The sequence below is a fragment of the Pteronotus mesoamericanus genome, unplaced genomic scaffold, assembly GCF_021234165.1.
Source record: "Pteronotus mesoamericanus isolate MK-2021 breed Mesoamerican mustached bat unplaced genomic scaffold, CSHL_Meso_final contig_32, whole genome shotgun sequence".
Classification (NCBI taxonomy): domain Eukaryota; kingdom Metazoa; phylum Chordata; class Mammalia; order Chiroptera; family Mormoopidae; genus Pteronotus; species Pteronotus mesoamericanus.
In genome coordinates, this window is record NW_026555134.1 from 5,215,671 (window position 1) to 5,238,790 (window position 23,120).

General features: G+C 38.8%; 1 protein-coding gene across 1 annotated transcript in view; it reads right to left on the reverse strand.

The window, feature by feature from the left end:
• The window catches only part of GALNTL6 (polypeptide N-acetylgalactosaminyltransferase like 6), an 861,777-nt gene that overhangs the window by 22,545 nt on the left and 816,112 nt on the right, over positions 1-23,120 (reverse strand). The window contains exon 10 of the mRNA XM_054576052.1: positions 2,058-2,174. Coding sequence (XP_054432027.1) covers positions 2,058-2,174 — 117 coding nt within the window. The remainder of the gene's footprint in view (positions 1-2,057; positions 2,175-23,120) is intronic.

Sequence of the window (23,120 nt, forward strand, 5' to 3'; positions counted from 1 at the left end):
CTCTGACTCAGGCATTCATGTATGCATACCTCACATCCGCCAGCTGCCTATGTGTGTCTCCCGCTTGGGCTGAATAGAGGTGGCAGAGAGGGATTTAGCACTTCAGACAAAGATTTTCCTATGGCATGTTCCTTTCTCCTTTCCTTTTTAAAAAACATAACCTTTTCCTCTAAAGATGTCAGTCTCACTGACATGCCTCTGAAGCCTTCTCTCTTGCTCTCAGGCTGAAGCCAGAAATGCTTCTTGGAGGAAACAGGCCAACATTGTATCTCCCATCCCTGGTAGCTCCCCTGTGGTGCTTGTAGAAAGAGATAGAAAAAGGAGAAGGCAGTTAGCTTCTACTGACATTTCATTCCTATCAGTGAGTCCTGGAGCGGCAGCCTTCTTTAAAGTCCATGTGCTGCAGGATGCATTTGAGTGGATGATAAATAGTGTTTGGTGTGTGGCAGCTGCCTTGGACCTGAGAGAGAGCTCTAATTCGCTATTATCATAATGCGCTCCAGAGGGAGGAACTGTGAGGAGGCAAAGGGAAAAGTATATTTACTCTGTACCTACTACAGGTGCAAGAAGCTGTTATATCTTAGACACGATTTATTCTCATAATTGCCCTGTTTGTGAGATGGGTTATTGTCCCTACTTAAACATGGAGGAACGATGGCATAGAAAGATTTAATAACTTCACAAGGGTGCACAGGTTAAACTGGTTGGCACCTAGGTTGGCCTGATGGCAAGGCTCTTCCAGAACCTCATGAGCTTGTGGGATGAGTACAAGGACCAGATTGCCAGCTAGGGCGCGGGGTGGGGGAGGGCATTTTTGGTTCAGTGATTGACTGCATTGATTCTGGACTGTGCTACGGACTTGGTCCCCTGGCGCTTTCCTGAACGAGGCGAGGCGAGGCTGCTCTGCACTGTAATGCGGGCTAGAGGAGGAGCAGGACGGGGCAGCGGGGGAGGGTGGCGCCCCAGGCTGAACCTCAGCATCCCCGCACACTCTGCAGCGCCCTAGGACGTGGTGGGTCTTTACTAGCATAAACAAAATAGACATTTGAGGAATATGGCAAACAGAACAGAACAGAACAGAACAGAACAGAATACAACGAATACTTTACTGGCAATTGCGTGCCTACTTTTTTGGTTTTCATAAGAGAGGTATTATAGACAATTCCGGGAAACAGAAGGCACAGGCAAGACATGCTCTCTTGAACTTGGAATACATTCTTTTGCAGAGGGAAAGGGGGGAGCAGAATAAGGGCAAGAGGCTTTAACTGTGTCTATAAATTTTATTCTTCTAAAGGCTATAGCAATAGCTGTAGATACTTGTTAAATCTGCATGGTAGGTATATAAATGTCTGCTATATTTTTTATAGTTTCCTGTTTGAAATATTTCACAATTAAAAAGAACAATAGAAAGGGGTAGTCATGAGTCTACCCACTCTCTTTTCTCTTTTACAGGTGACGCAGTGTGAGGAAAGCCCCTCATGAGGACTGTCAGGTGTCAAAGTGGGTCAGGAATCACACCTCACTTCATAAACTGAGTCATGCTGAAATGGTTTTCCAATCAAAAGCAATAAATAGTCTGAATGTAGCCCATGAAGTTTATCTTGGGTGTTATTACCTCAAAGTTATCTTTCATGTGTACGATTACAAACTCCTACAACAACAAGAGGCGTATGCAAAGTATTCTTTTCAATATACAGCCAGATGCAGGGAATAAGATTAAAGTCACACAAACTTATGAAATAACAAAGAGTTCTTCATTAAAACCATGAAATTTAGTTGGAAGAATTCCATAACCTTCTATAGGCTTTTTACGGTTTGAAAACTATCATTCTGGGAAAGGAAATACAGTATTTCTAACATCCTTTGTATGATTTAAAGTGCCTTTTTATATATTATCTCAACTGATTATCACAACTGCTCTGAGAAAGAACAGAAACAAAGAAGTGAAGTGATTCACTTAAGTACACCATGTCCCGCATGTCCCACCTGGGGATCTGTCCCCACTGTAACCCTCCGTGCCTGCCTCGGGAGCTCGTGGCTTCTCGGAGCTGACATACCTGTTCATGAGACCACGTCCTCTCAGAGCCGTCCTTGACACAGATGTCCAGCCTTAGCTCAGTGCCTGTGGCTCCGTGCTTGCTGTCCACGCAGAGGTTGGCTGCCACGTTTCGAATCTGTGGAAAGAAGGAACAATGGGCATAAGGTCCTTTTTTACTTTACTTCTCCTTCCTGACAATTCTGGTACAGATGGAGTATTTGGGTTTTGTGTGTGCGCGCACGTGATTTTATGATCATTGAATGATGCTTTAAATTTATGGCAATCTATGGAGAAAGCAGGGCAGTAAAAATAGCATGGTCCAGTCTACATGTAAAAGAACATGAGACGGATGAACAGCCGAACTGCGCCTGACTGCGGCAGGAGCACGTGTGATTGCAACATAGGGAGCAGCGGAGAGTTCGTGGCTCTTCTGAAATGGGAGATTTTTCCTCTTCAGGTAGTTCTTAACTTGGAATTCATCTTCTGGCTCCAAAGCATCTTCTACCATTTCCACCTTAGCTAGGGAAGAGATCCAAAGATGAGGCAGGTGATTGATGCGGGTGAAGTGTGTGCTGAAAGGGGGAATCGCTGAGCACGGTCTGGGCAGGAGGTGGTGACCTTGACGTTCCAGTTTGCCCAGGACGGTTTTAGTCTATCCCTATGCCTGGCTGATAAATTTAAAAAATGTCACCCTAGAGTCTTAGCAAAACAGCAAATATGGCACCGTTGGTACAAAATTATACTGGATAAAGATTCTCTATGTAAAGTCTGAACTTTGAAAAGTTGCAGAATAAAAAAAAAAGACTGAAAATTCTTTACAGTTAGTACATTAACACTGATATAAGAAACTGAATTGTGGGAAAAGGGTGAGCTCTGAAAACTATCAGCGGCAGAAACAGCAACAAGAAGTTTGGACGTATACCTGCCTTTTTGTCAAATCTTCCTTCCTGAATATCTATCTCATCACTGCTCCTCTTAGCATCAGAACCACATCCTGTGGTGGGGTTGGATATTTTTCTAGTTGTTACTTAGGTGTGTCTGTTTAGATAAGCTCAATGATCTCAGTCCTTGTTACGCCTTTGTATAATCCTGCGTTTGTATAGTCCTGGTTGTAATAACCCCTTTAGGTCCAGTGAAGAATAGAAACAAGAACAGGATGTACTCCACTCTGCTAATCACTTTGGTGAAGGTTCTTTGGCCCAGAATGAGTAGTGAAGGTAAGGCGTTGGTCCAAAACAGAAGATGCCTGACTTGGCCTATCCTTATTGCCATGGGGCAATGAGGCAGAGGAAAGCTAGTTAGGAGATACACTGGGTACCATGAAAGGGGTACCTGATGCTGGGCTGGGACGGCGGTGGGGAGGCCTGTTTCACACTTCACTTATTTCAAGAGTAGACGTTGATACGATGTCATTCAGGAGGGAGTCAATGTGGTGGGAACCAGTTTCCTTTGCAGGGAGTTTGCCCACAGCTTGGGATCACCGTGTGCTATTGGACCTCCTCCCTCAGAGCCTCTGTCCCTGATGATGGGGAATGTGAAATAATGTAGGATACAGGGCAACAGTTCTTGGCCTGGTTTGGCCTACAGACCTCTCTGAGAATCCAAGGAAAGCTATGGACCCTTTGGTAAAAACAAACGAACTACACACAGTAGTAAATACACACAGGCCTGTTTGCACTCATTTTCCTGGAATGCACAGATTCCGAATTCGAACTCTGAGTTAGGAAAAAATGTTTGCGACCCACGCCTTGCAAACTAATTGCATTCCTCCACTTAGAGGCCTGGGAAACCTTGAAAGAGAGCAAATGACCTTGGCTGGTGTCAAGTGCCTCTGGCTCTCCCTCATTTCCCTCTCGCTCCTTTTACTTTTTCTCCATCTTTTTCCAACAAGCACTAGGGACGACCTTCACCATGGAGTTTGGGGAGCCAGCCGTAAAATGTGCCTTCTGTAAGACCAGTGTCTTGGTGTATGAGAGTTTCTTTGGTGAAATATAATCAGCCAGGAGGTCAAGAGTTTGATTTTGCTGTTGCTGTCCTGAGCCTGGCACACTCTGCAAAGCTCCTGTTTGGTCTCCTTATCTGAGTGCAGGGTGTCCATTTCTAATGCTGTCTTTCAACCTGGGAGCCGCCTGACACCGCTCTGGGCAGGGCTCTCTTTTCATTCTTAGACCGTTTAACTCACAGACACCCTCCTTAGAGAATCAGATTAGCTTATGCCAAAGACATCTTCGGGCACTCCTCCTGTTCACTTGAGTCCAGGAGCTCTGAATGACATTTTGGGGAAAAAGCAGCTGCTTACAGGTTTATAGCAGTGTGGCCACAGAGGAGAACTGTCTTCCCCCTTTTCACTGGAGGGGTGCTGCTCTTGGAAAAGAGGGATGTAAGGAAGAAAAGGACACACAGAAGTCAGGGCCCACGCTAGGCAGATCTGTCTGTGCATGCACACCGAAACCTCCCAGAGAGCCTTGTTCTGTTTCTAAATGCTCTGAGCACAAAAGGGCTCTGGCAGGAATGGAGGAGACCCATTTTTCTAAACGCGTGGATTTTCTAAATTCTCACTCAAATGGCATCTGTGTAGACAATTGGATCAACCTCTCTGGAAGCCAAATTTCAAGTTTCAAGGCCGTAATTGTCTACATCTGTGTAAATTCCAGAAAGTAGAGGTGCCAAAGAGGAAGTGCTGGGAATTCAACACAGGACACGACTTGGAAACAAAACAAGCACCAAGCAGGTCCCACTCGCTTCCCTCCCTTTTCTATTTGCGACTCCCCAGCACACAGCCCTCCCCTCTCCTCTGGCTCAGAAAGACCACCCGTCACCATAAACAGGTCAATAAAATTCCGGTGGCACTGATTCTAATGCATGTTTATTCCTTTGAGTAAAGTTTAAAAATGTAGGCCAGAAAATTTAGTAACGGTTTATACTTTTTCAACACAGCCTCGGTACCTGTGGCTGAAGGTAAAACAGTTTTCTTTCTCTCTCTCTCCCCCACACCCCAACCCGGCCCCTCCCTCTCTCTCTCCAAATCTAGGACACAGGGCTGGCTGGATCTACATAGGACACAATAGATCATGTTCAGTCTTTATTTCTTTGTTGTCCAGCTTCAGGGTTCATTAAAACAGTGTCAAGGAATCCTGAGAGACATGAAACACGATTAGGGAGCAAGGTAGTGCTTGACTAGGAATGGGAGGAAAGAAGGAGAAACACAGGAAAAAGGAATCAGGAAGAGAAACAGGGGAAAAAAGGAACTAGGACTTGTGACAGGATTACAGAGATAATCTCCTTTTGGCGGAGGATTAGGGAAGGTATGGCAGATAGTCAAGGATTTCTCAGGTGCTCAAGGGAAGTCAGGCTCAGCTTGAACACTGTTGTTTTTTTTTCTCCCCAACACAGGAGGTTTTCTGAAAGGGGTACAGGAGAAGGGGAGTGTGCTATAAACGTCAAGATGGCTGTAATAAGTGTGTGACAGGTGATTTAATTGGTTGTTAGAGAGACAAGCCTCAGTTTAACAAATGGGAGAGCATTGTTTGCTCATTTCCCTATAGCCTTGGGGTCTTTTCACTGAGAACTAGTGGGTTCATGATTCATTCAACAAATATTCATTATTTGCTATGTTCTCATCACTGTGCTTGATACTGGGTGTACAGTGAAAAATAAATAAATTGGTTCCCTCCTTTGTGCAAGCTTTGGTCCAGTGAGGACATGAGAGAGTGGAAGAAAGGTTTGAGGCTCCCAATACTGCTGGCCCTGGGTGTCTAATGCTGCAGAAGGCACCCAAATGCTTCCCTTTATGGACTGGAGCTGATTTTCAAATGCAAACTGATGTGCAGAGCTAGAGGGAAAGAAAGTGCTAGTGTAATAGGGAGAGGGAACTGGATAGGAACGGAGCAAGTCTGGGTGCTGCTCACCAGGAGCAGATGAGTTTCCCTGGAATCTCAGCTACGCACACCTTTTCAAAGCTCAGTTTATCCATGTATAAAATGCCAACATTTAAGGAGTGCTTCTGAATAAAAGGCACTTTGACATGTACTGAAGGAGATTCAAAGCCAGAGGAAAAACACCTTCTGCTCTCAAGGAACCCACAGCCTTTGTGGGGCCATATCACCCTGAAGGCATTTTATTAGATTACTAAATGTGAAGGGAGGACTGAGCAGTTCTGAGCCCTCGGAACTGATGTCTTTGGAAGGGGCTCTGGAGGAACAGGAGAATCAAATCTAGAGTGAAACGACAGAATCCAAAATATACATAAATACAGAAATTTGACAGTGTCAGGCATTTTTTAGGGAATGGCTCAGCATAAGGTTTGTAAAATGAGGACACTCACGCCTTGGCGGGTAGTTGTGAAGATTAAACTGATATGTGCAAAGTGCTTGCACAGTGTCTGGTCCATTGTAAGTGGTCAGTAAATGTTAGCTACTATTTACTTGTTTTTTTGTTCAATTTTTCCAGGTGAATCAACCATATTGGTAAATGTGGTCTTGCCATAGACAGATCACATTTCTTTTATATTAACATCCTATGAAGCCCTTTAAATTAAGAAAGAAAATACTGCTATTGAGCAAGCTGTGGCCTCAAACTCCAGACCTATTTTTCAGTCTGGATCACCTGTTAATCTTAATGTCATAAACAGCCACTCAAGATCTCAGCTGGCAACTTGGATATCACCCTGAATATACCCATATTCCCTCCCCCCACGATCAATTAGCTGACTGTTGATTCTCTCTCTCATTCCTGAATGGCCCATTCCTTTCCTCCCCTTTCCATTCTCACTCACAGTCAACATCCCCTCATGGGCTTTGAAAAATTCTAGTGTATGTACCATATTTTGCTGTGTATAGTGTGCTCTCCTGTGTAATGTGCACCCACATTTTTGTGAACATTATACAAGGGATTATTATATCCATGGTATGGAATAATTATACCCATGTATAATGCACATCCTTATTTTTCCCTCAAAAATTTGGGCAAAAATATGAGCATTATCCGAGGCAAAAAATGGTAATATGAATTTTGCCATTTTTAAGTGTAAAATTCAATCACATTAAGTACATTCAAAATTCTGTGTAATCATCACAACTATCTATTTTCATCACCCCAAATAACAACTCTATAACCATTAAGCAATAACTTCCCCAGTTTCTTCACTCCCGGTAACCTCTATTCTACTGACTATGAATTTGACTATTCTAGATACCTCAGGTAAGTGGACCTATATGCGTTTGTCCTCTTGTGACATGCTTTTTTCACTTAATGTAATGTTTTAAGGCACCTCCATATTGTAGCATGTATTAGAACTTCTTTCCTTTTTAAGGCTGAGTAATATTTAATTGTATGTAATATCTCTATTTCTCTATCTACATCTTTATCTTTATATCTATCAATCACATTTGTTTTTTCCATTCACCCATTGATGGGCACTTGGGTTGTTTCCAACTCTTGGCTATTGTGAATAATGACACTGTAAACATTAGTATACAACTTGTGTCCAGTTGTTTTGGGTGTATGCCTAGGAGTGAAATTGCGGGGTAATATGGTAATTCTATGTTTATCTTTTTGGGGAACCACCATGCTCTTTTCCATAGAGGCTATTCACACCATTTTGCATTCTGACCAGCAGTGTACAATGGTTCCAGTTTCTTCACATCCTTGCCAACACTTGTTTTCTGGTTTTGGGCGTCTTAAGTGGTATCTCATTATAGCTTTGATTTACATTTCTCTAATGACTAATGACATTGAATATCTTTTCATGTATTTACTGGGCATTTGTATGTCTTCTATGGGAATATTTGTATTCAAGTTCTTTGCCCATTTTTGAATTTGAGTGTTTGCTTTTTGTTGTTGTAGCGTTGCAAGAGTTCATTATATATTCTGGATATAAATCCCTTATCTGATATACAGTTGCAAATATTTTCTCCTATTTTGTAGGTTGCCTTTTCACTCTGTGTCTTGAAACAAACATTTTTATTTTTAATCAAGTTCAATTTACCTTGTTTTTTCTTTTGCGGCCAGTTTTTGGTGTCATATTTAAGAAACCATTGCAAAATCCAATGTCATGAAGATTTTCCCTATGTTTTATTTTAAGAATTTTGTCATTTTGTCATATTTAGGTCTTTGAACCATTTTGTGTTAAAATTTTTACATGAAATAAGGTAAAATCCCAACCAACCTCTTTTTTTTGCATGTGGACATATTTGTTTGCTGAGGCTGCTGTAACAATGCACCATGGATGGAGTGGCTTAACGAATGGAAATTTATTGTCTCACAGGTCAGGAGGCTAGAACTCTGATATCAAGGTGCTGTCAGGGTTAATTCCTTCTAGGGTCATGTGGGAGAATGTGTTCCATCCCTCTCTCCTAGCTTCTGGGAGTTGGTGGCAATCTTTGGCATTTTTTGGCTTGTAGATGTATCACTGAGTTCTGCCTTCATGTTCTCATAGCAATCACCTTGAATATATACATGTGTGTCTATATTTCCTCTTTTTATGAGGACACAGGTCATAATGGATTAGGTGCCAACTCTACTACAGTATAACCTCATCTTAAGTAATTACGTCTGTAACAATGCTCTTTCCAAGGAAGGTTACACTCTAAAGTACTGCGGATTAGAAGTGTAGCCTATGAAATCTGGGGGACATAACTCAGCCCATTAACACTGGATATCCAGAATTTTCCTGACACTATTTGTTGAATCATTTGTCCTTTCCCCATTGAGTAATCTTGACACCCTTGACAAAAAATAATCAATCACATACGTGAGGATTTAATTTGGGGACTCTCTACTCTATTCAACTGGTCCATATGTCTGTCCTGATGTCCATACTATACTTTACCCCAGCTTTATTGAGGTAGTATAACATATATAAACTTCATATATACAACATGATGATTTGATACATGTAAGTGTTATAAAATGGTTACCACAATAAGATTAGTTAACACCTCCAACCTGTCATAGAATTACCATTTTTATGGTGATAACATTTAAGATTTACTGTCTTAACAGTTTTCAGGTATTGTTAATTATAATTACTATGCTGTACATTATACCCCTAAAATTATTCATCTTATAGCTGCAAGTCTGTACCTTTGATCAACATTCTTCTGTTATTTTTAACCCCTATCCTAGAAATCACCATTCTATTCTTTATTTTGATACATGTCACATTTTTAGATTCCACATCTAAATGAGATCATAGAGTATTTGTCTTTCTCTTTCTGACTTGTTTCACTAAGCATAATGCCCTCAAAGTCCATCCATGTTCTCTCAAAAGGCAAAGATTTTCTTCTATTCTATGGCTGAAGAGTATTTCATTATATATATTATATATAACATATAATATATATTGATAAATTTGATGTGAGGATAAATAAAATTTTATTTTATATATAATGTAAGCCATATATCTATGTCTATATCTATATCTTTATATGTATATCTTACATTAGTGTTTGACCCATATTAAATGCTCAATAAATGTTAGTTTTATAGCAGTACTAGTCATGGTAGTTTTGGGATGCAGTGAGAGATGAGACTGGGAGGTAGATTGATGCCATTTTGTGAAGGGCCTTACAGGTCAAGATAAGGAATGTAGACCTTGTTCTGTTGGCAACGGGAATTATTAGAACTACTGGGAAGAAAAGCCTGTTATAGACAATAAATTCTGGTGTTAATGGGAAAGATGGGTGAAGAAATGGGCAACTGTAAGCACGGATAGTAGCTCTAACTGAAGACGAGTATCTGGAGTATGATAGTGATATTGATAGAAAATAGCCAAATAATATATGTATTCAAAGGAAGCCATGTATTCCAGATGCAGTTTTCAGATAGTATTTACAGGTCTTGACAACTGTTTATACGTAGATAATGAAGAAGACGTGCTGAATTTGAGGTGTCTTTGTGACATCTGTATGTAGACCCCCAGAGGTCTGGATTTTGGAAAAGAGCTCAGGGTAAGAAATGTAGATTTGGAAACTATCTGTTGCATCAATTATTGACATATTGCTTCTCAACTCCAAACCTATGCCTCTTTACCTTGCTTTGTTATACTCAGGATGGGCCCTGCAAACATTTTTCCTTGCCAACAGCTACAATTTTAGATTTCAACAATAGAGGGTGCTGCGTCTTTTAACTAACGTCTTGACATCTAAAATTCCTGCCATTTTTCTCCTGGAGTGCTATTTTATGCATATGAACACTTCTCCAGATGCTTAGATTCACCTATGAACTGCCAATAAATCTAAGATTTGCTTGACTTCCAGTATTATCATGAAAAGCCACTTTCAACATTATCCTCAAAGCCAAGGTCAATAGCCCCAGGCATTAAAAATAAAGCAACTTTTTAGTATACTTGAAAAACTACTCACACAACAGTGTCCAGATAAAATAATTCTTACTTTGAGTTCAGGTCAGATCATTGAAATATGGGCAGGTTTAAAAGCTTGTCTAATAAAGAGATGTTAAGCTCTTGGGTAAAATTATTAAGGACCATTAGTTAATGAAGATCTGCAGTCAAAATCATAGGGTTGATTCTGAGAAGGATGTAACTCTTTGACCCTGGACAGGATTGCAGCAAAATCCTGAGAGACATGATAATTTGTGAGCTTTTAAAGTTTTTCAGAGAAGTAGATTCTCTTGAACTTATTCTTGAGTTTAATAGCTATCTCTCTAAGGAAGGTCAGCAAATTGTCCTTATTTTCAAGTAAGATAATTCAGGGTCTGAGTTTTTAATTATAAATTTCATCACTGTTAAGCATAGTCAGAATATTAAAAGAGGTCAATTGGTTTTTTAAGGGAAAAATGTGGACATGTCAAGTGGCATTTTGGGATATTAAATGGCAATGTAACATTTATAAAACATTTCATGGTATAACTACTTCCCTGAAATTTTTTTTCTGTGGGACTGAGATTATGAAGCTATATCATTCCATTTAGTAGAGAACACAATAGTGGTAAAAAATATTTCCACACTCCTTCTTACCTCCTGCCACAAAATCAAACAAATGGGGATCAGAAATAATGAGCTGTGAAAGTCTAGCCTTAAAATTCTGGGTCACATTGACCAGCACACCATCACTATGTCCTTTAGCAAGGGAAATTCATGCAAAACTAATGGGGGAAACAAATGAATATTTCCTATAAAAAAGCAAATGTACTGCCTCTGAACCAGTGACAATAGAAATTCCACCCTGGAGCACCATCTTATGTAAAAGTTAGTATAATAGTCTCAACATGCTTGAATGCTCTGGTTGGCTTTCTGAACAATAATCTCACATCTACTTCTAATCTAAGCATTTTACATAACTTCCTCCTCTCGAATTTCTTAACTGTGAGTGTAGTTAATCATGCCAGACTCAATGGGTGAATAGTTCTGAGAATGAACTTGTTGGAGTTTGATGAGATTGTGATATAAATGGTAGTTGCCAAAAGCCAAGAGTTATTCTTTCTCTGGGAGAGAGTGAGACTTTATGTCTTCCTGAAAATACAGCAGAACAAGATGGAAAAAAAAAAAAGTGGAACAAAAGAGGTCTTAAGGAAGGTCAACATTAGTCTAGTTCTGGTTTAATGAATCTGGGTATATGTACAAGCTAAATAGACAGTCCAGGCTGGTTCATGGTACCTGATACCTTAGTTCAAAGTTACCTAGTTAGGTCACTCTGAGAGGCCATGGGTTGGGGTCTGTGTCTGGCAGGGTCCTACAGGGTTACCTCAGGCCAGTGAGGCTTTCTTGGGGAGAAGCTGTGCCTTAATCGTTTCTGTAACTCCAGCACCTGGCATAGATGTTGATGTATAATGTAATCGTCAGCGTGGGCTGCCATAGCAAAATGTCATAGACTGGGTGGCTTAAACAATGGAAACTTACTTCTCACTTCTGGAGGCTAGAAGTCCAAGATCAAGGTGCCACAGGTTTGGTTTCCTTGAGGCCTCTCTCCTTGGCTTTAAGATTACAGCCTTGTCACTGTGTCCTCACCTGGCCTTTTTTCTGTGTATGCACTTGCTGGCGTCTCTTTTTTATGAAAACTCCAGTTCTGTTGGATTAGGACCCTTTTTTTGACCCTATTCAACTTTAATTACCTCCTTAAAGGCCTTATGTCCAAATATAGTTACATTGTTGAAAGGTTAGAGTTTCAACATACAGATTTTGGGCTGACACAATTCAGCCTATAATATATAATGCCTACTCAAAAATTACCTTTTAAATAAAGAAAAATGTTCGCTATTTTTCTATTTAGTTTCTCTGCTGATGAATGAGAAGGGTCACAATAACAGTTATTTACTATCATTCTTGCAATTTATTTTAGGGTTTTACAATGAAGCTTCACCAAGCATTGAATTTTTCAAATGATTTTAAAAGAATTTATTGCTGGGCCTTTTTGTTAGATGTTTAATATCCCCTTTCTGTTACTGCACACATACCAGGCCTATTCCGGCGATTGCTAGAGTCTCAAAGCCGCTTGCTTACATCATCTCCCAAATCCCTCACCCAAATCCTGACTCATCTCCTCTCATTGCTGGAAGTAGGTCATGGGCAAAGCTCCAGCAATGACTTTTTGAGCCACAGGGGGCCCTTCGGCCGAATGTGATACTTGTCTGGTTTATATTCTGAGCCTGGTCTTAATTTCTCTCATTCAAGGTTGTCAGAATCATTTTATGTAAGTGATCTTTAACTTCTTTTGGGTCACAGACTGTCTTTGAAAATCTGATGAAAGCTATGGACTCTCCAGGAAAAGGTTCATCTTCACAGATGCAAAGTGTTCTTGCTTTATATATCCAGTGGCCCATAGAGACTATTTCATGCGTTAATTACATATATAGCTTTTTTTCTACCCTCCCTTCAACACACAGACCCACAGGAGCTTACGATTTGTTCTTTGGAATACATGATCTGATACCTTCCCTGTACCCATGGGCATTGGTAGACAAGAAAGTGGCTGTAGTTTTTGCTTTAAAAAAATAAAAATAAAGACTGAGAAGTGTCTCATGCAAAAACAATTATTCTTTTAAGCCGCTGCCTCTTGTGTGATTTAGGTAGAGTTGCCTTTTCCATCCACTTGTAATGTAAATCAGGGTTTCCATAGCAGTAAATAATAATAGCCAACGTTTAATGGAGAGCTTGCTGTGTCAGACCCTTGGCTCTGTAAAGCTTTCCATAAACCATTTCATTTAATTATCACAACAACTCTATGAGGTAGGCATTCTTATATTCTTACTCTGCAGTGAGGAAACCTAGGTATATTAGTGTTCTGTGTCTGCTGTAACAAATTACCCCAAACCTAGTGGCTTGAAGCAAATGAAAGGTATTTTCCTCACAGTTTTGGAGGCCAGAGTCCAAAACCAAGGAGTTGGCTGGGCTGTGCTCCCAGTCAAAGCTCTGGGGGAAATTTCTTTCCTTGCTTCTTCCAGCTTCTTTAGCTAATGGCTACGCACTCCAGTCTCTGTCTGTGTCTTCACATGGCCTTCTCCTCTTCTCTTGGTGTTTCTTGTGAGAACTCTTGTCATAGGACTTAGAGTCCACCTAGACAGTTCAGGGTGATCTCATCTTGAAGTTACTAATTCCATCAGCAAAGACAACCCCTCACTTTTTAAAAAAAATAAAGTAACATTCATGGATTCTGGGAATTACAATGTGGACAAATCTTTTGCTGGCCATCATTCAACTTGCTGCACAAGGCACAGATAGGTTGTAGTAAGTCAGTGGTGAATCTGGGCCTTAAGAGCCAGTAAAAACCTCACACTTGATAACTGTAGACTTCAGAGCCTCTTCTTGGTTTACTCTCAGTCAGAGGGACAATTGTGCTATGTGCTATCTGACCACTTGCTGAGAGAACAAGGCTCAGTTTTGTATCAGTCCCAGTTTTAGAGGAACTATGAAACTGACCCATGCAAAGAAATAAAGAGGCTGAGGTCAGGACAACAGAGCCAAATATCACTCCAGGCACAGAGTGCCAACATCTAGTGTTCCTCCTTGCTTTCTAGGGTGAGGTGTACAATGGAAATCAAGCCATAGGGCAGAAGGGAAAGGACTTGGGAGAGTCTGGGAAGCCTGCGAAGCTGTAGCTGGGACCTGCTTGGGCAGTGCTCCTGTAGAAATATTTGGGGAAAATATTATGCATGTTGAAAGAAATTAAAGAAGACATATTAATGGAAAGACATCCCATGTTCATAGATAGGAAGACAATCTTGTTGAGATATTAATACTACCTAAAGCAGTCTATAGTTCATCCTTATCAAAATCTCAATAATATTTTTGCAAAAGTAAAAAAAAAAAATTCTTAAATTCATATGAAATCTCAAGAGATATGGGATAGCCAGCACAATTTTTTGGGGAAAAAAGAACAATGTTGGAGGATCCACACTTTCTGATTTTAAAATTTACTCTAATGCTATGGTAATCAAAACAGTTCGTTGTAACCAATGGAATAGAGAGCCCAGAAATAAACCCTTCCATATAAGGTCAAATGATTTTCATTTTTCCATAAAGGTGTCAAGATCATTCATTGGGAAAAAAGAGTCTTTTCAACAAATATTTTTGGGAAAACTGAATATCCACATGCAAAAGAATAAAGTTAGACACTTACCTTACATCATGCACAAAACTTGAAATGGATCAAAGACTTGAATGTAAAAGGTAAAACTATATGACTCTTAGAAGAAAACATAGGAGAAAAACTTCACAGCATTGACTTTGACACTGATTCTTGGATATGACACCAAAAGCACAAGTAACAAAAGAAAAGGTTATAAATGAACTTCATCAAAATGAAAAACTTTTGTGTATCAAAGAACACTATTAGCAGTGTGTAAGGCACATAATAAGAAAAAAATATTGGCAAACCATATATCTTATGAGGGGTTAATATCCAGAATATATAAAGAGGTCCCAAAACTCAACAACAACAAAAAAGCAAACAATCTAATTCAAAAATGGGCCAAAGACTTAGACATTTCTCCAGAGAAGACACACAGGTGGCCTATAAGCACATGGAATGATGTTCTTCATCACTAATCATTAGGGAAATGCAGATCAGAACCATCTAGAGATATTCCTTTATATCCATTAGGATCATTATAAAACAAAACAGAAAACAACAAGTCTTAGTGAGGATGTGGAGAAATTGGAACCTTTGTATATTGCTGGTAGGAACATGAAATGTGCAGCTGCTATGGAAAACAGTATGGCAGTGCCTAAAGAATTAAACATAGAATTACCATGTCATTTAAAAATCTAATTTTGGCTATATATACAAAATAATTGATAGCAAAGACTTGAACACTTATTTGCATTCATTGCAACATTATTCACAATCTCCAAAACATGGAAACAAGCCAAATGTCCATTAATGAATGAATGGATAAACAAAATGTCAGATATATGTATAATGGGATATTATTCAGCCTTAAAAATGGATGAACTTCTCATACATGCTACAACATAGATAAACCTTGAAGACATGCTAAGTGATATAAACCGGACCCAAAAGTACAGACATTGTATGATTCTACTTGCATGAGATGCCTGAATCAGTCAAATCCATAGAAACAGAAAATAGAACAGAGGTTACCAGAGACTTGGGGGAAATGGGGAATTACTTAGTGGGTATGGTGTTCCAGTTTGGGGTGATAAAAAGTTCTGGAGATGGGTGTTGGTGACAGTTACATAACAATGTAAATGTACTTAATGCCACTAAACTGTACACTTAAAATGGTTAAAAAGGTAAATTTTATATTACTATTATTTTAACATAATTTAAAAAAATGCAGTGCTTATTTGATGGTAATTGGGGAAGTAGTGTTTGCTTTCTGTAACTCCATATAGGAGAAGCAGCCCAGCTGTAGGGTTTTGAGGGGATCAGCAGGTCCTACAAGGTAGGAGCTCATTCCTTTGCATTAGAATAGATCTTAGAAGAGACTTGTCTCAATAGGGCTTCTGGGTAAATATGAGTTTCTCAATGTATTTAGAACATTCTATATCACACCAACAACGTATTTCACCCCCATTTTACACATAAGGAAAAGAGTTTCAAAGATACATAGCACTGTATGTTCAATGATGGTGAATAATTGTCTCAGGAGAGAGAACTGTCTGGAAATTCCCCCAAAGGACTGGGATTACTTCCAAGTAGAGGGAAGACATTAAAACCAGGTACAGTTAATTGCAAGTTGTAAGAATTTTATTTTATGTTTATTTTCCCCCCTCTAATCTTGCTTTATTGAGATTAGCTGCCTTTAAATTCATACTATCTTTTTTAGAAACTAAATAAAATTGCTCTGTTTAATGTACAGCTCAAATAGTCACAGCCGAGCTTTCTAGCTGTATCACCAATGTTTTGTAACCAAGAAGGGCAGCTCAAAGTGTTCCTAAAACCAGAAAATACTAAGCTGGAAGAGGTAAAATCTGTTTTTAAATTTGTAAGCAATTTTCTAATTTATTTGGAGAAGGAGAGCTACAAAGAGAGAGAAAAAATGAGTATTTGAAAAATGGGAGATTTTTACATACCCCTACTCAATGTAACCCAGGTGTAGGCTAGCTATGGACTTGAATTCTTAACCCCACCATCATTTGCTCATTTAGAATGTCATGACTGAGTATGACACTATTGCAAGAAATTTCTTTCATATTAAGTTTTTAAAAAATTTAGTTTTCATCTTCTATCCAGACTATTTTTTTGAAAATTGATGCTTTCAGGGGAGACAAAAATGATTTTCTTCAGGAGAAACTATTTACTCATCTCACTTTGGCAGGGAAGAGAACTAAATGTAATTTTTCTTTTAGATATGGGGTACTTTAAATTTTAATTATCAATATCTATAATGTACATAGAATTATTACCTTTGGGTAATTTTTCATTCATTTGGCTTTGAGATGGCCAGAGACTCTTAAAACAACAACAACAACTTCAGTTATACTGTTAGCCATTAATTTAGAGGTGCAAATTACTGCTATTATTACTATGACTAGTACCATCACCACTCTTCGTACTACCTTCACTGTCGGTACTGACAGGTAACTTCTGTTGATTACTTGCCATATGCCAAACATTGAGGTAAGAGCTTCACATGAATTACTACAGTTGATCCTCCTCAACAAATTCTGTGATTAGGGACTATTACTTTCATTTCTATGTGAGAAAACAGAGAGTATCTTGTCAGATTTCAACATATCCAGTAAATGTTGGAGCTGGAATTTGAACAAAGAGAGGTGCCAGGGAATTTGGTAGAACTGAGGATGTGTACTGACCTATGGGAAATGGAGAACAATGACCACTTCCTATTTATCATTGTATTTGCCACAACATTGTACATTGTGTTTTCTATGTGGTGGGGTGAACTTGATTCGAGTTTGTGTGAATGAGGAAAGCTAAAGGATGGTTAGCACTGTGTTAACTATCTCCTATTTTAATATGTCAGTTGTTGCCATGTGGCATTTTATGGACTCATTTTCATGCACTTATATCATGTAGCCTGTTTATATAAGAGGGTGAGTGGTGGATTTGTATTTTGGGGGGTACACAAGCTAGTACCTAGGAACACTGAAGAACAACACGTTCCAATTCTGTTCTGTCCTGCCATGACATGGTCATGATGATATGGTCTCATCAGAAGTCATTCTACACATTGCAGAGGGTTTCAAGAAAACTCCTTCAAGTGAGTTTTCTGCCCCTTAAAATGATGAAAGCAGTTCACTCTCACTATATGCACTAGTCCTTTGGGCACATGAAAGCAAAAGCTGTGTCTGACCTGCTCACCATTCATCCCTTGTGAGGAGCACAGTGCCTGGCCTGTTACTCAATGAGAAAAGATGAATAAAAATGAATACTTGATAGATGAGATAATAGCTAAGTGAGGTCACGTGAAGGGGACAGGATGGCCAGCAAAATTCTACAACAACCCATCCAATGGATCAGCAGAGAAAAAAATAATGTATTGATTAGAAGGGGTTGTTCAGTAATGGGAGGACAGACAAGGTGACTGAGAAGTAAATGTTGGTGGTGCTGTCCAAATGCTACCACCTACTGCACACATTCGCTGTCTCAATGGAAGGGCTGTTCTTGGAAGGGAGCTGAAGGTGGGAGGTGATAGCTGACAGACTTCTGAATGTTGTTCCTTTCGTCAAACCAGACCAAACTCATCAATGTCCCTGACGTTGTTAAATATTCTCTTCATTTTTGTTCTGATTGCATGTTCATCAAACAATATTTTGACTCCTATCTAGTCTGTTTACATGGAGAGAATGCTCTGATGATATGGATTTCATAATTTTCTGTTCCCCTTGAAAGTGATTTATCATACAAAATCAATAGAGAGATTTGCAATGAACCTTTGGGGCATGCATAGCAGTCTGAGGCCAAATGTGCTCGTTTTATCCACAGGAGGATTTCTGAGCTCTGTGATTGTAGGTTTCTCAGAAAGACTCTTGGGAAAAGTAATCCCTGGGTTCCTGAATGTTTATAGCTTTTTTGATGGCCTTCATACCTAAAGCCTAGTTCGGATGAATATAAAATCTTTGGCTCATATTTTATTTTCTGTAGTATCTTTTCAAAGTTGTTCTGTTGTCTTCTGGCACAAAGTGTGCTTCAAAGTCTGACTTAGTTTTCAGTTGCTTTTTTTCTTGGATGCATAAAATTGTTTTTCTTCATTTAAAAAATAGAACTGTTTTATTAGAAATGTCTCATTGTTGATGGTTCTTTGTTGAATTTTTCAGATAACAGCCCTTTTCATATGTAGATGCTAATCTTTTTGTTGTGAAGGTTTTCTGAATATTGTTTAATATATTTCTTGTCTTTCACTGGGGGACATTCTTCTTTGGGAACTTACGTTAAATCTTCTTTAAACCTCTATTAGTTCAATTCTTTGGTAGAATCCTTTTTATCCCTTCTCTTTATTTACTTCTGTTTTATTAATTTCACTTTTTTCCCTTCTAGCCTCAATATCTTGTACTGTGTCTTCCATGGTCTCTATTTGCTTCTTTGTTCTTTTTAATTTGGCCTTCATTTCTGAAATATTTTTATTCCTTCTCTTTCCATTTCTGAGTTTTCAGCTCTCTTTTCATGTCATCATGTTTTATATTATTCTAGCCATCTCCTTTCTAACCATTCTAATTCTGACTTGCATGATTCTTTAAAGCTTTGACTGTTTTTAAGATTTTTTTAGCTTATTTTGAAATCCTAAGTTGTAGTTTTCATCTTTGTGTCTACATTTGTGGTATGTTTTTATTATCTGTTGGAAATATTTGGTTCATTTTTATCTTTATTCTTGTTGTACCTTGATGTGGGGTTTTATTATCATCTATTTTTATTTTCCATATATAAATTAAATAATTTTCTTGGATAACTAGAGGAAAATTTCTCTATAAGAGTCTCTTCTCTGTTGTTACTATGACATATTAAAAAAATATGCCCCATATATCACTTCTCTGTCTCTCAGGGCTAAGGCTGATTCACAAATACTTCTTGCTTCTAACTCTGCGTTGTCTATACAGTTCTAAGGGTCCTTCTTTCCAAAGCAGTAGTGTTACCTTTGAATGTGTTTTGTTTTTCAGGGCTTTCTGGACTCAATCTCAGACACCTCCTTCTCTGGTATTAGAAGCTTTTGTCTCCCTGGAATCCATAGTGTTTCATTTTGGCTTTATGGATCAGCAGGGTTTTTTTTTTTTTTTTTTTTTCCCTTTTTTTCTTATTTTAGGGTAGGGGAAGGGAAGGGAAAAGAATGAGTCCCTGTCTTTCCAAAAGGGAGAATTTTGGAGTGTTTTTGAATCACGGGTGCGCTAAGCCAGCTTCAGCATAGTTTAAATTCTCATGGGCACTTACTGGTTTCCCAATGGTTTCTTTGTGCTTGTCCTCAGCTTCAAGCCTGCGAGGACAGTCCTTGAATTTCACTGGTGATTTTCAGATTTGACTGATTTAGTCCTCTTTAGTTTTGTTTCTGTTCTGAAAAAGGATCGTCTCCTTTAGGGGCAAATATTTGTTGATTTCTGAGTTGCAGCTTGTCGACCTGTAAACCTCCTCCCACTCTCCCCCCCCAACCCTCCAACTCCTCATCAATGCTGATCCCACACAAAACTTGCTTCTGTCTGGTGTTCAGGTTACACTAACCCTTCTTGGGGATATCCATGTTGTAGGTATTTTTGTTTTGCTATCCAAGGTTGTTCTGTCTGGTTTCCATGATTAAGCAAAACCATAATGCTGCCATGCTTTTAGCATTGGAAATCCCAGTATATTTTAAAGCAAGAATAGAGTGGAAAATTTAGTTTTTTTATTTCTGGCATCATATCATATGGATTTTTATTATTTCTAATAGAATGGAAGTATTTGAATGTTAGAATCTGGAACAAAAGTATTTGCTGCAAACTTGTATGCAATTTAGGCAAAAAAGCATAGGCAAAGAGTTTGGATTTATGTAATTGGTTCTAGATGACTTGGGTCTAGAACAAAACTGGGAAAACTGATTTCTTTCTTGTTTTAGAGACTGGCCTAGAAAGGTAAACTCCTCCTGAGATTATCTTGTTACGTTAGTTTCTCTTTTTAATGAACCTAAAGGATAGGCCACTTTATTTTGCAAAAGGTGAAAGATTTATATGCTCTGAAGAGAAACCAGAGTATGGGCCACTTTATTTAGAAATTGATCAATTAATAGGCATCACATCAGGCAACAGACTACGGATGTCACCAAGGAAAGGGAAAGATCTAAGCTGTGAGCTTGTTTAGCCAAATACCACTGGGTTGTTGATTAGACAAAAATAGAATTCTGGAAAGTTTAAGCTGGTGAAAGTTAATTCCTATATCTCAAATTTGATAGGAAGAAATCTAATCAAATAGATAAAAATGAGAAAAGAGCTAACTGTGAGAAAACAAAACACAGAGGAAGAATTCGCCCATGGAGGCTGCAGGGGAGTGCAGGAGGGTTTTTGTCACACCCCAAACCCAAACAGAGATAGCTGGGCTCCGAGTTGCTCACAAAATCTAAGACGGACTGATGACCTTTGGTGGCCTAAAATGTATCTACTGTGAATGTAAGGGACTGCTTGCCATTAAGCAGTTGAGTCACTGTACTTGCTAGTGTTTAGAACAGGACCAGTCAGGACCTACTACTGCTAACAGAACAACTCAGTACATTGCAAGGACACTTAGAGGAATATTGGCTCTTGTTTGTAGTTATCGTTTACCTGTAAGTAATTAAAACCAAATTCCAAGCCCAATAATGCATCCCAGGATCAGTCTGGCTCACTTAGAATTGATTCCCAGTGTTTTCTTTTATTCCAGGACTCCAAGAATTTTTCCTTTTTTTTTTTTTTCCTGTATTTATTCTTGTCCTCCCCCTGTGGGTGATTACTGGATTTTTAAGGCAAGTTGCAGGTAGCCTCACAGAAACCAACTGGGCATTTTGTTAAAGAATGGGTGAGGTGTAGATAACGCCTATATTCATGACTGGAAAAATTATATGGCATTTTTTCCATCAATGTCATCTATCTGAGGCTGCAGAACAGAAATCCTGCTGTGATAATTGAAGGATCCTCAAATTCTATTAATTTTGTATAATTTTTGGAAGTAGAAAGGTACCAATTGTCATTGAAAATTAAACATTAAGATGAATTCATGACTAGGCTAATGTACACTTAAAATTCCATTTACTTCTGCCACATGAGCCCCAAAAGCTATGTATTTGTGTGTGTAAACATATATCAATATAAAAGTAGATTTTAAGGAAGAACAAAATAAATGGAAAAGACAGAAAGTTTTGTTTGGAATATAAAAGAAGAAAAATCTGTTAGATCTGAAACACCTCTTGTGACTTGGGTCAAATTACCACTGTTGAGAAAATGTTCAGTTTGCTTGGCTGGGAATATAGAACTAAAATTATGTTCAATATAACATACTCAAGTTTGTTGTCAACTGTCTCAATTGTTGAGAACTCAGAAAACACATAGTAAAATCTGAAAGGATAATGTGATCCTTTATTTGTCCTTAAGTTTTTCTCAACCTTGTTGTTGAGCTCCAGAGAGATGAATTAGCATAGCGTACCCACATTGCCTCTGCCTGAGAAAAATAAATGACAGATCAAGACAGCCTTGGTACAGCCAGAGAATGACAAAGCTTCTCTGAATGATTGCTTAATTTAAAGATCCGGTTTAGATAAACAGCAGCTGAATGGCAAGGATGGTCCCTGCAGAGTTGACGACAGAGGAGTAACAGGACAATCTGACTTTGTACCTTTCCTAGTTGCGAGGCTAGGTTGCAGGGGAAGGTGGAAACTGACCGTGGCTCTCACAAGAGAATGTGAGAGAGCCTCATTCATTGTGCAGAGTGCTGGTGTTGTACAGCAACAGACAAGATCACATCCTCAGATGATCTTTCACATAATACAGCTCCTCATCTTGAACTTCCTTTCATGTAAGTTGATACAGAAAAATTTAAAAAGCCTGTGTACTGTAGGTACGTTAGAAGGAAGCAAATTAAAAGAAGTCGAGAGCAGCCCAAAGCAGAGGAGGAGACCAGGAGTTATTTAGGGTGCCTGTCTTTGTGAATGTTCCATTATTCAGGGTGACATTAATCTTGGGGAAGGAATTTAAATAGCAGCTGAAGTAGTTCGGCATTGAGATGAATTTTTAAAATAAAGATTTATAAAAAGTTTTGCACAATCGCAAGATGACAAGTGGATGGGCCAAGATTGGCGCATTGAGGACAGTAAGCAGACACCTCATAAAAGAATTTATGGCGCAGGTTGGAAAAGGCATGCTTGTCTATTTTACCACATTTATTCACTTTTTCACATGATATTTGGGATTCTGCAGAAGTTTTCGTTTTTGACTATAAAGGAGTGCTATAAATGACTTTGGCAAATTCATGAATTCTAAGGAGGGAAAGGGTAAGAAGAAAAAAAATAGGAGATTCTGTTTCTTTTATTTAGCATCTTGACTCAGAAAAAGACACTCTATATGTGTATGATTTAAGAAGAGTTTTCCACTATAAATCTGTCCTTATCCTATCTAACACAGCCTCATGGAAAAGCACATTGCTTTTATTTGAATAGCACTAAGGGATGTTGGAATTATTACACAGCTCAAAATCCTATTTATTCTCTCGGTGCC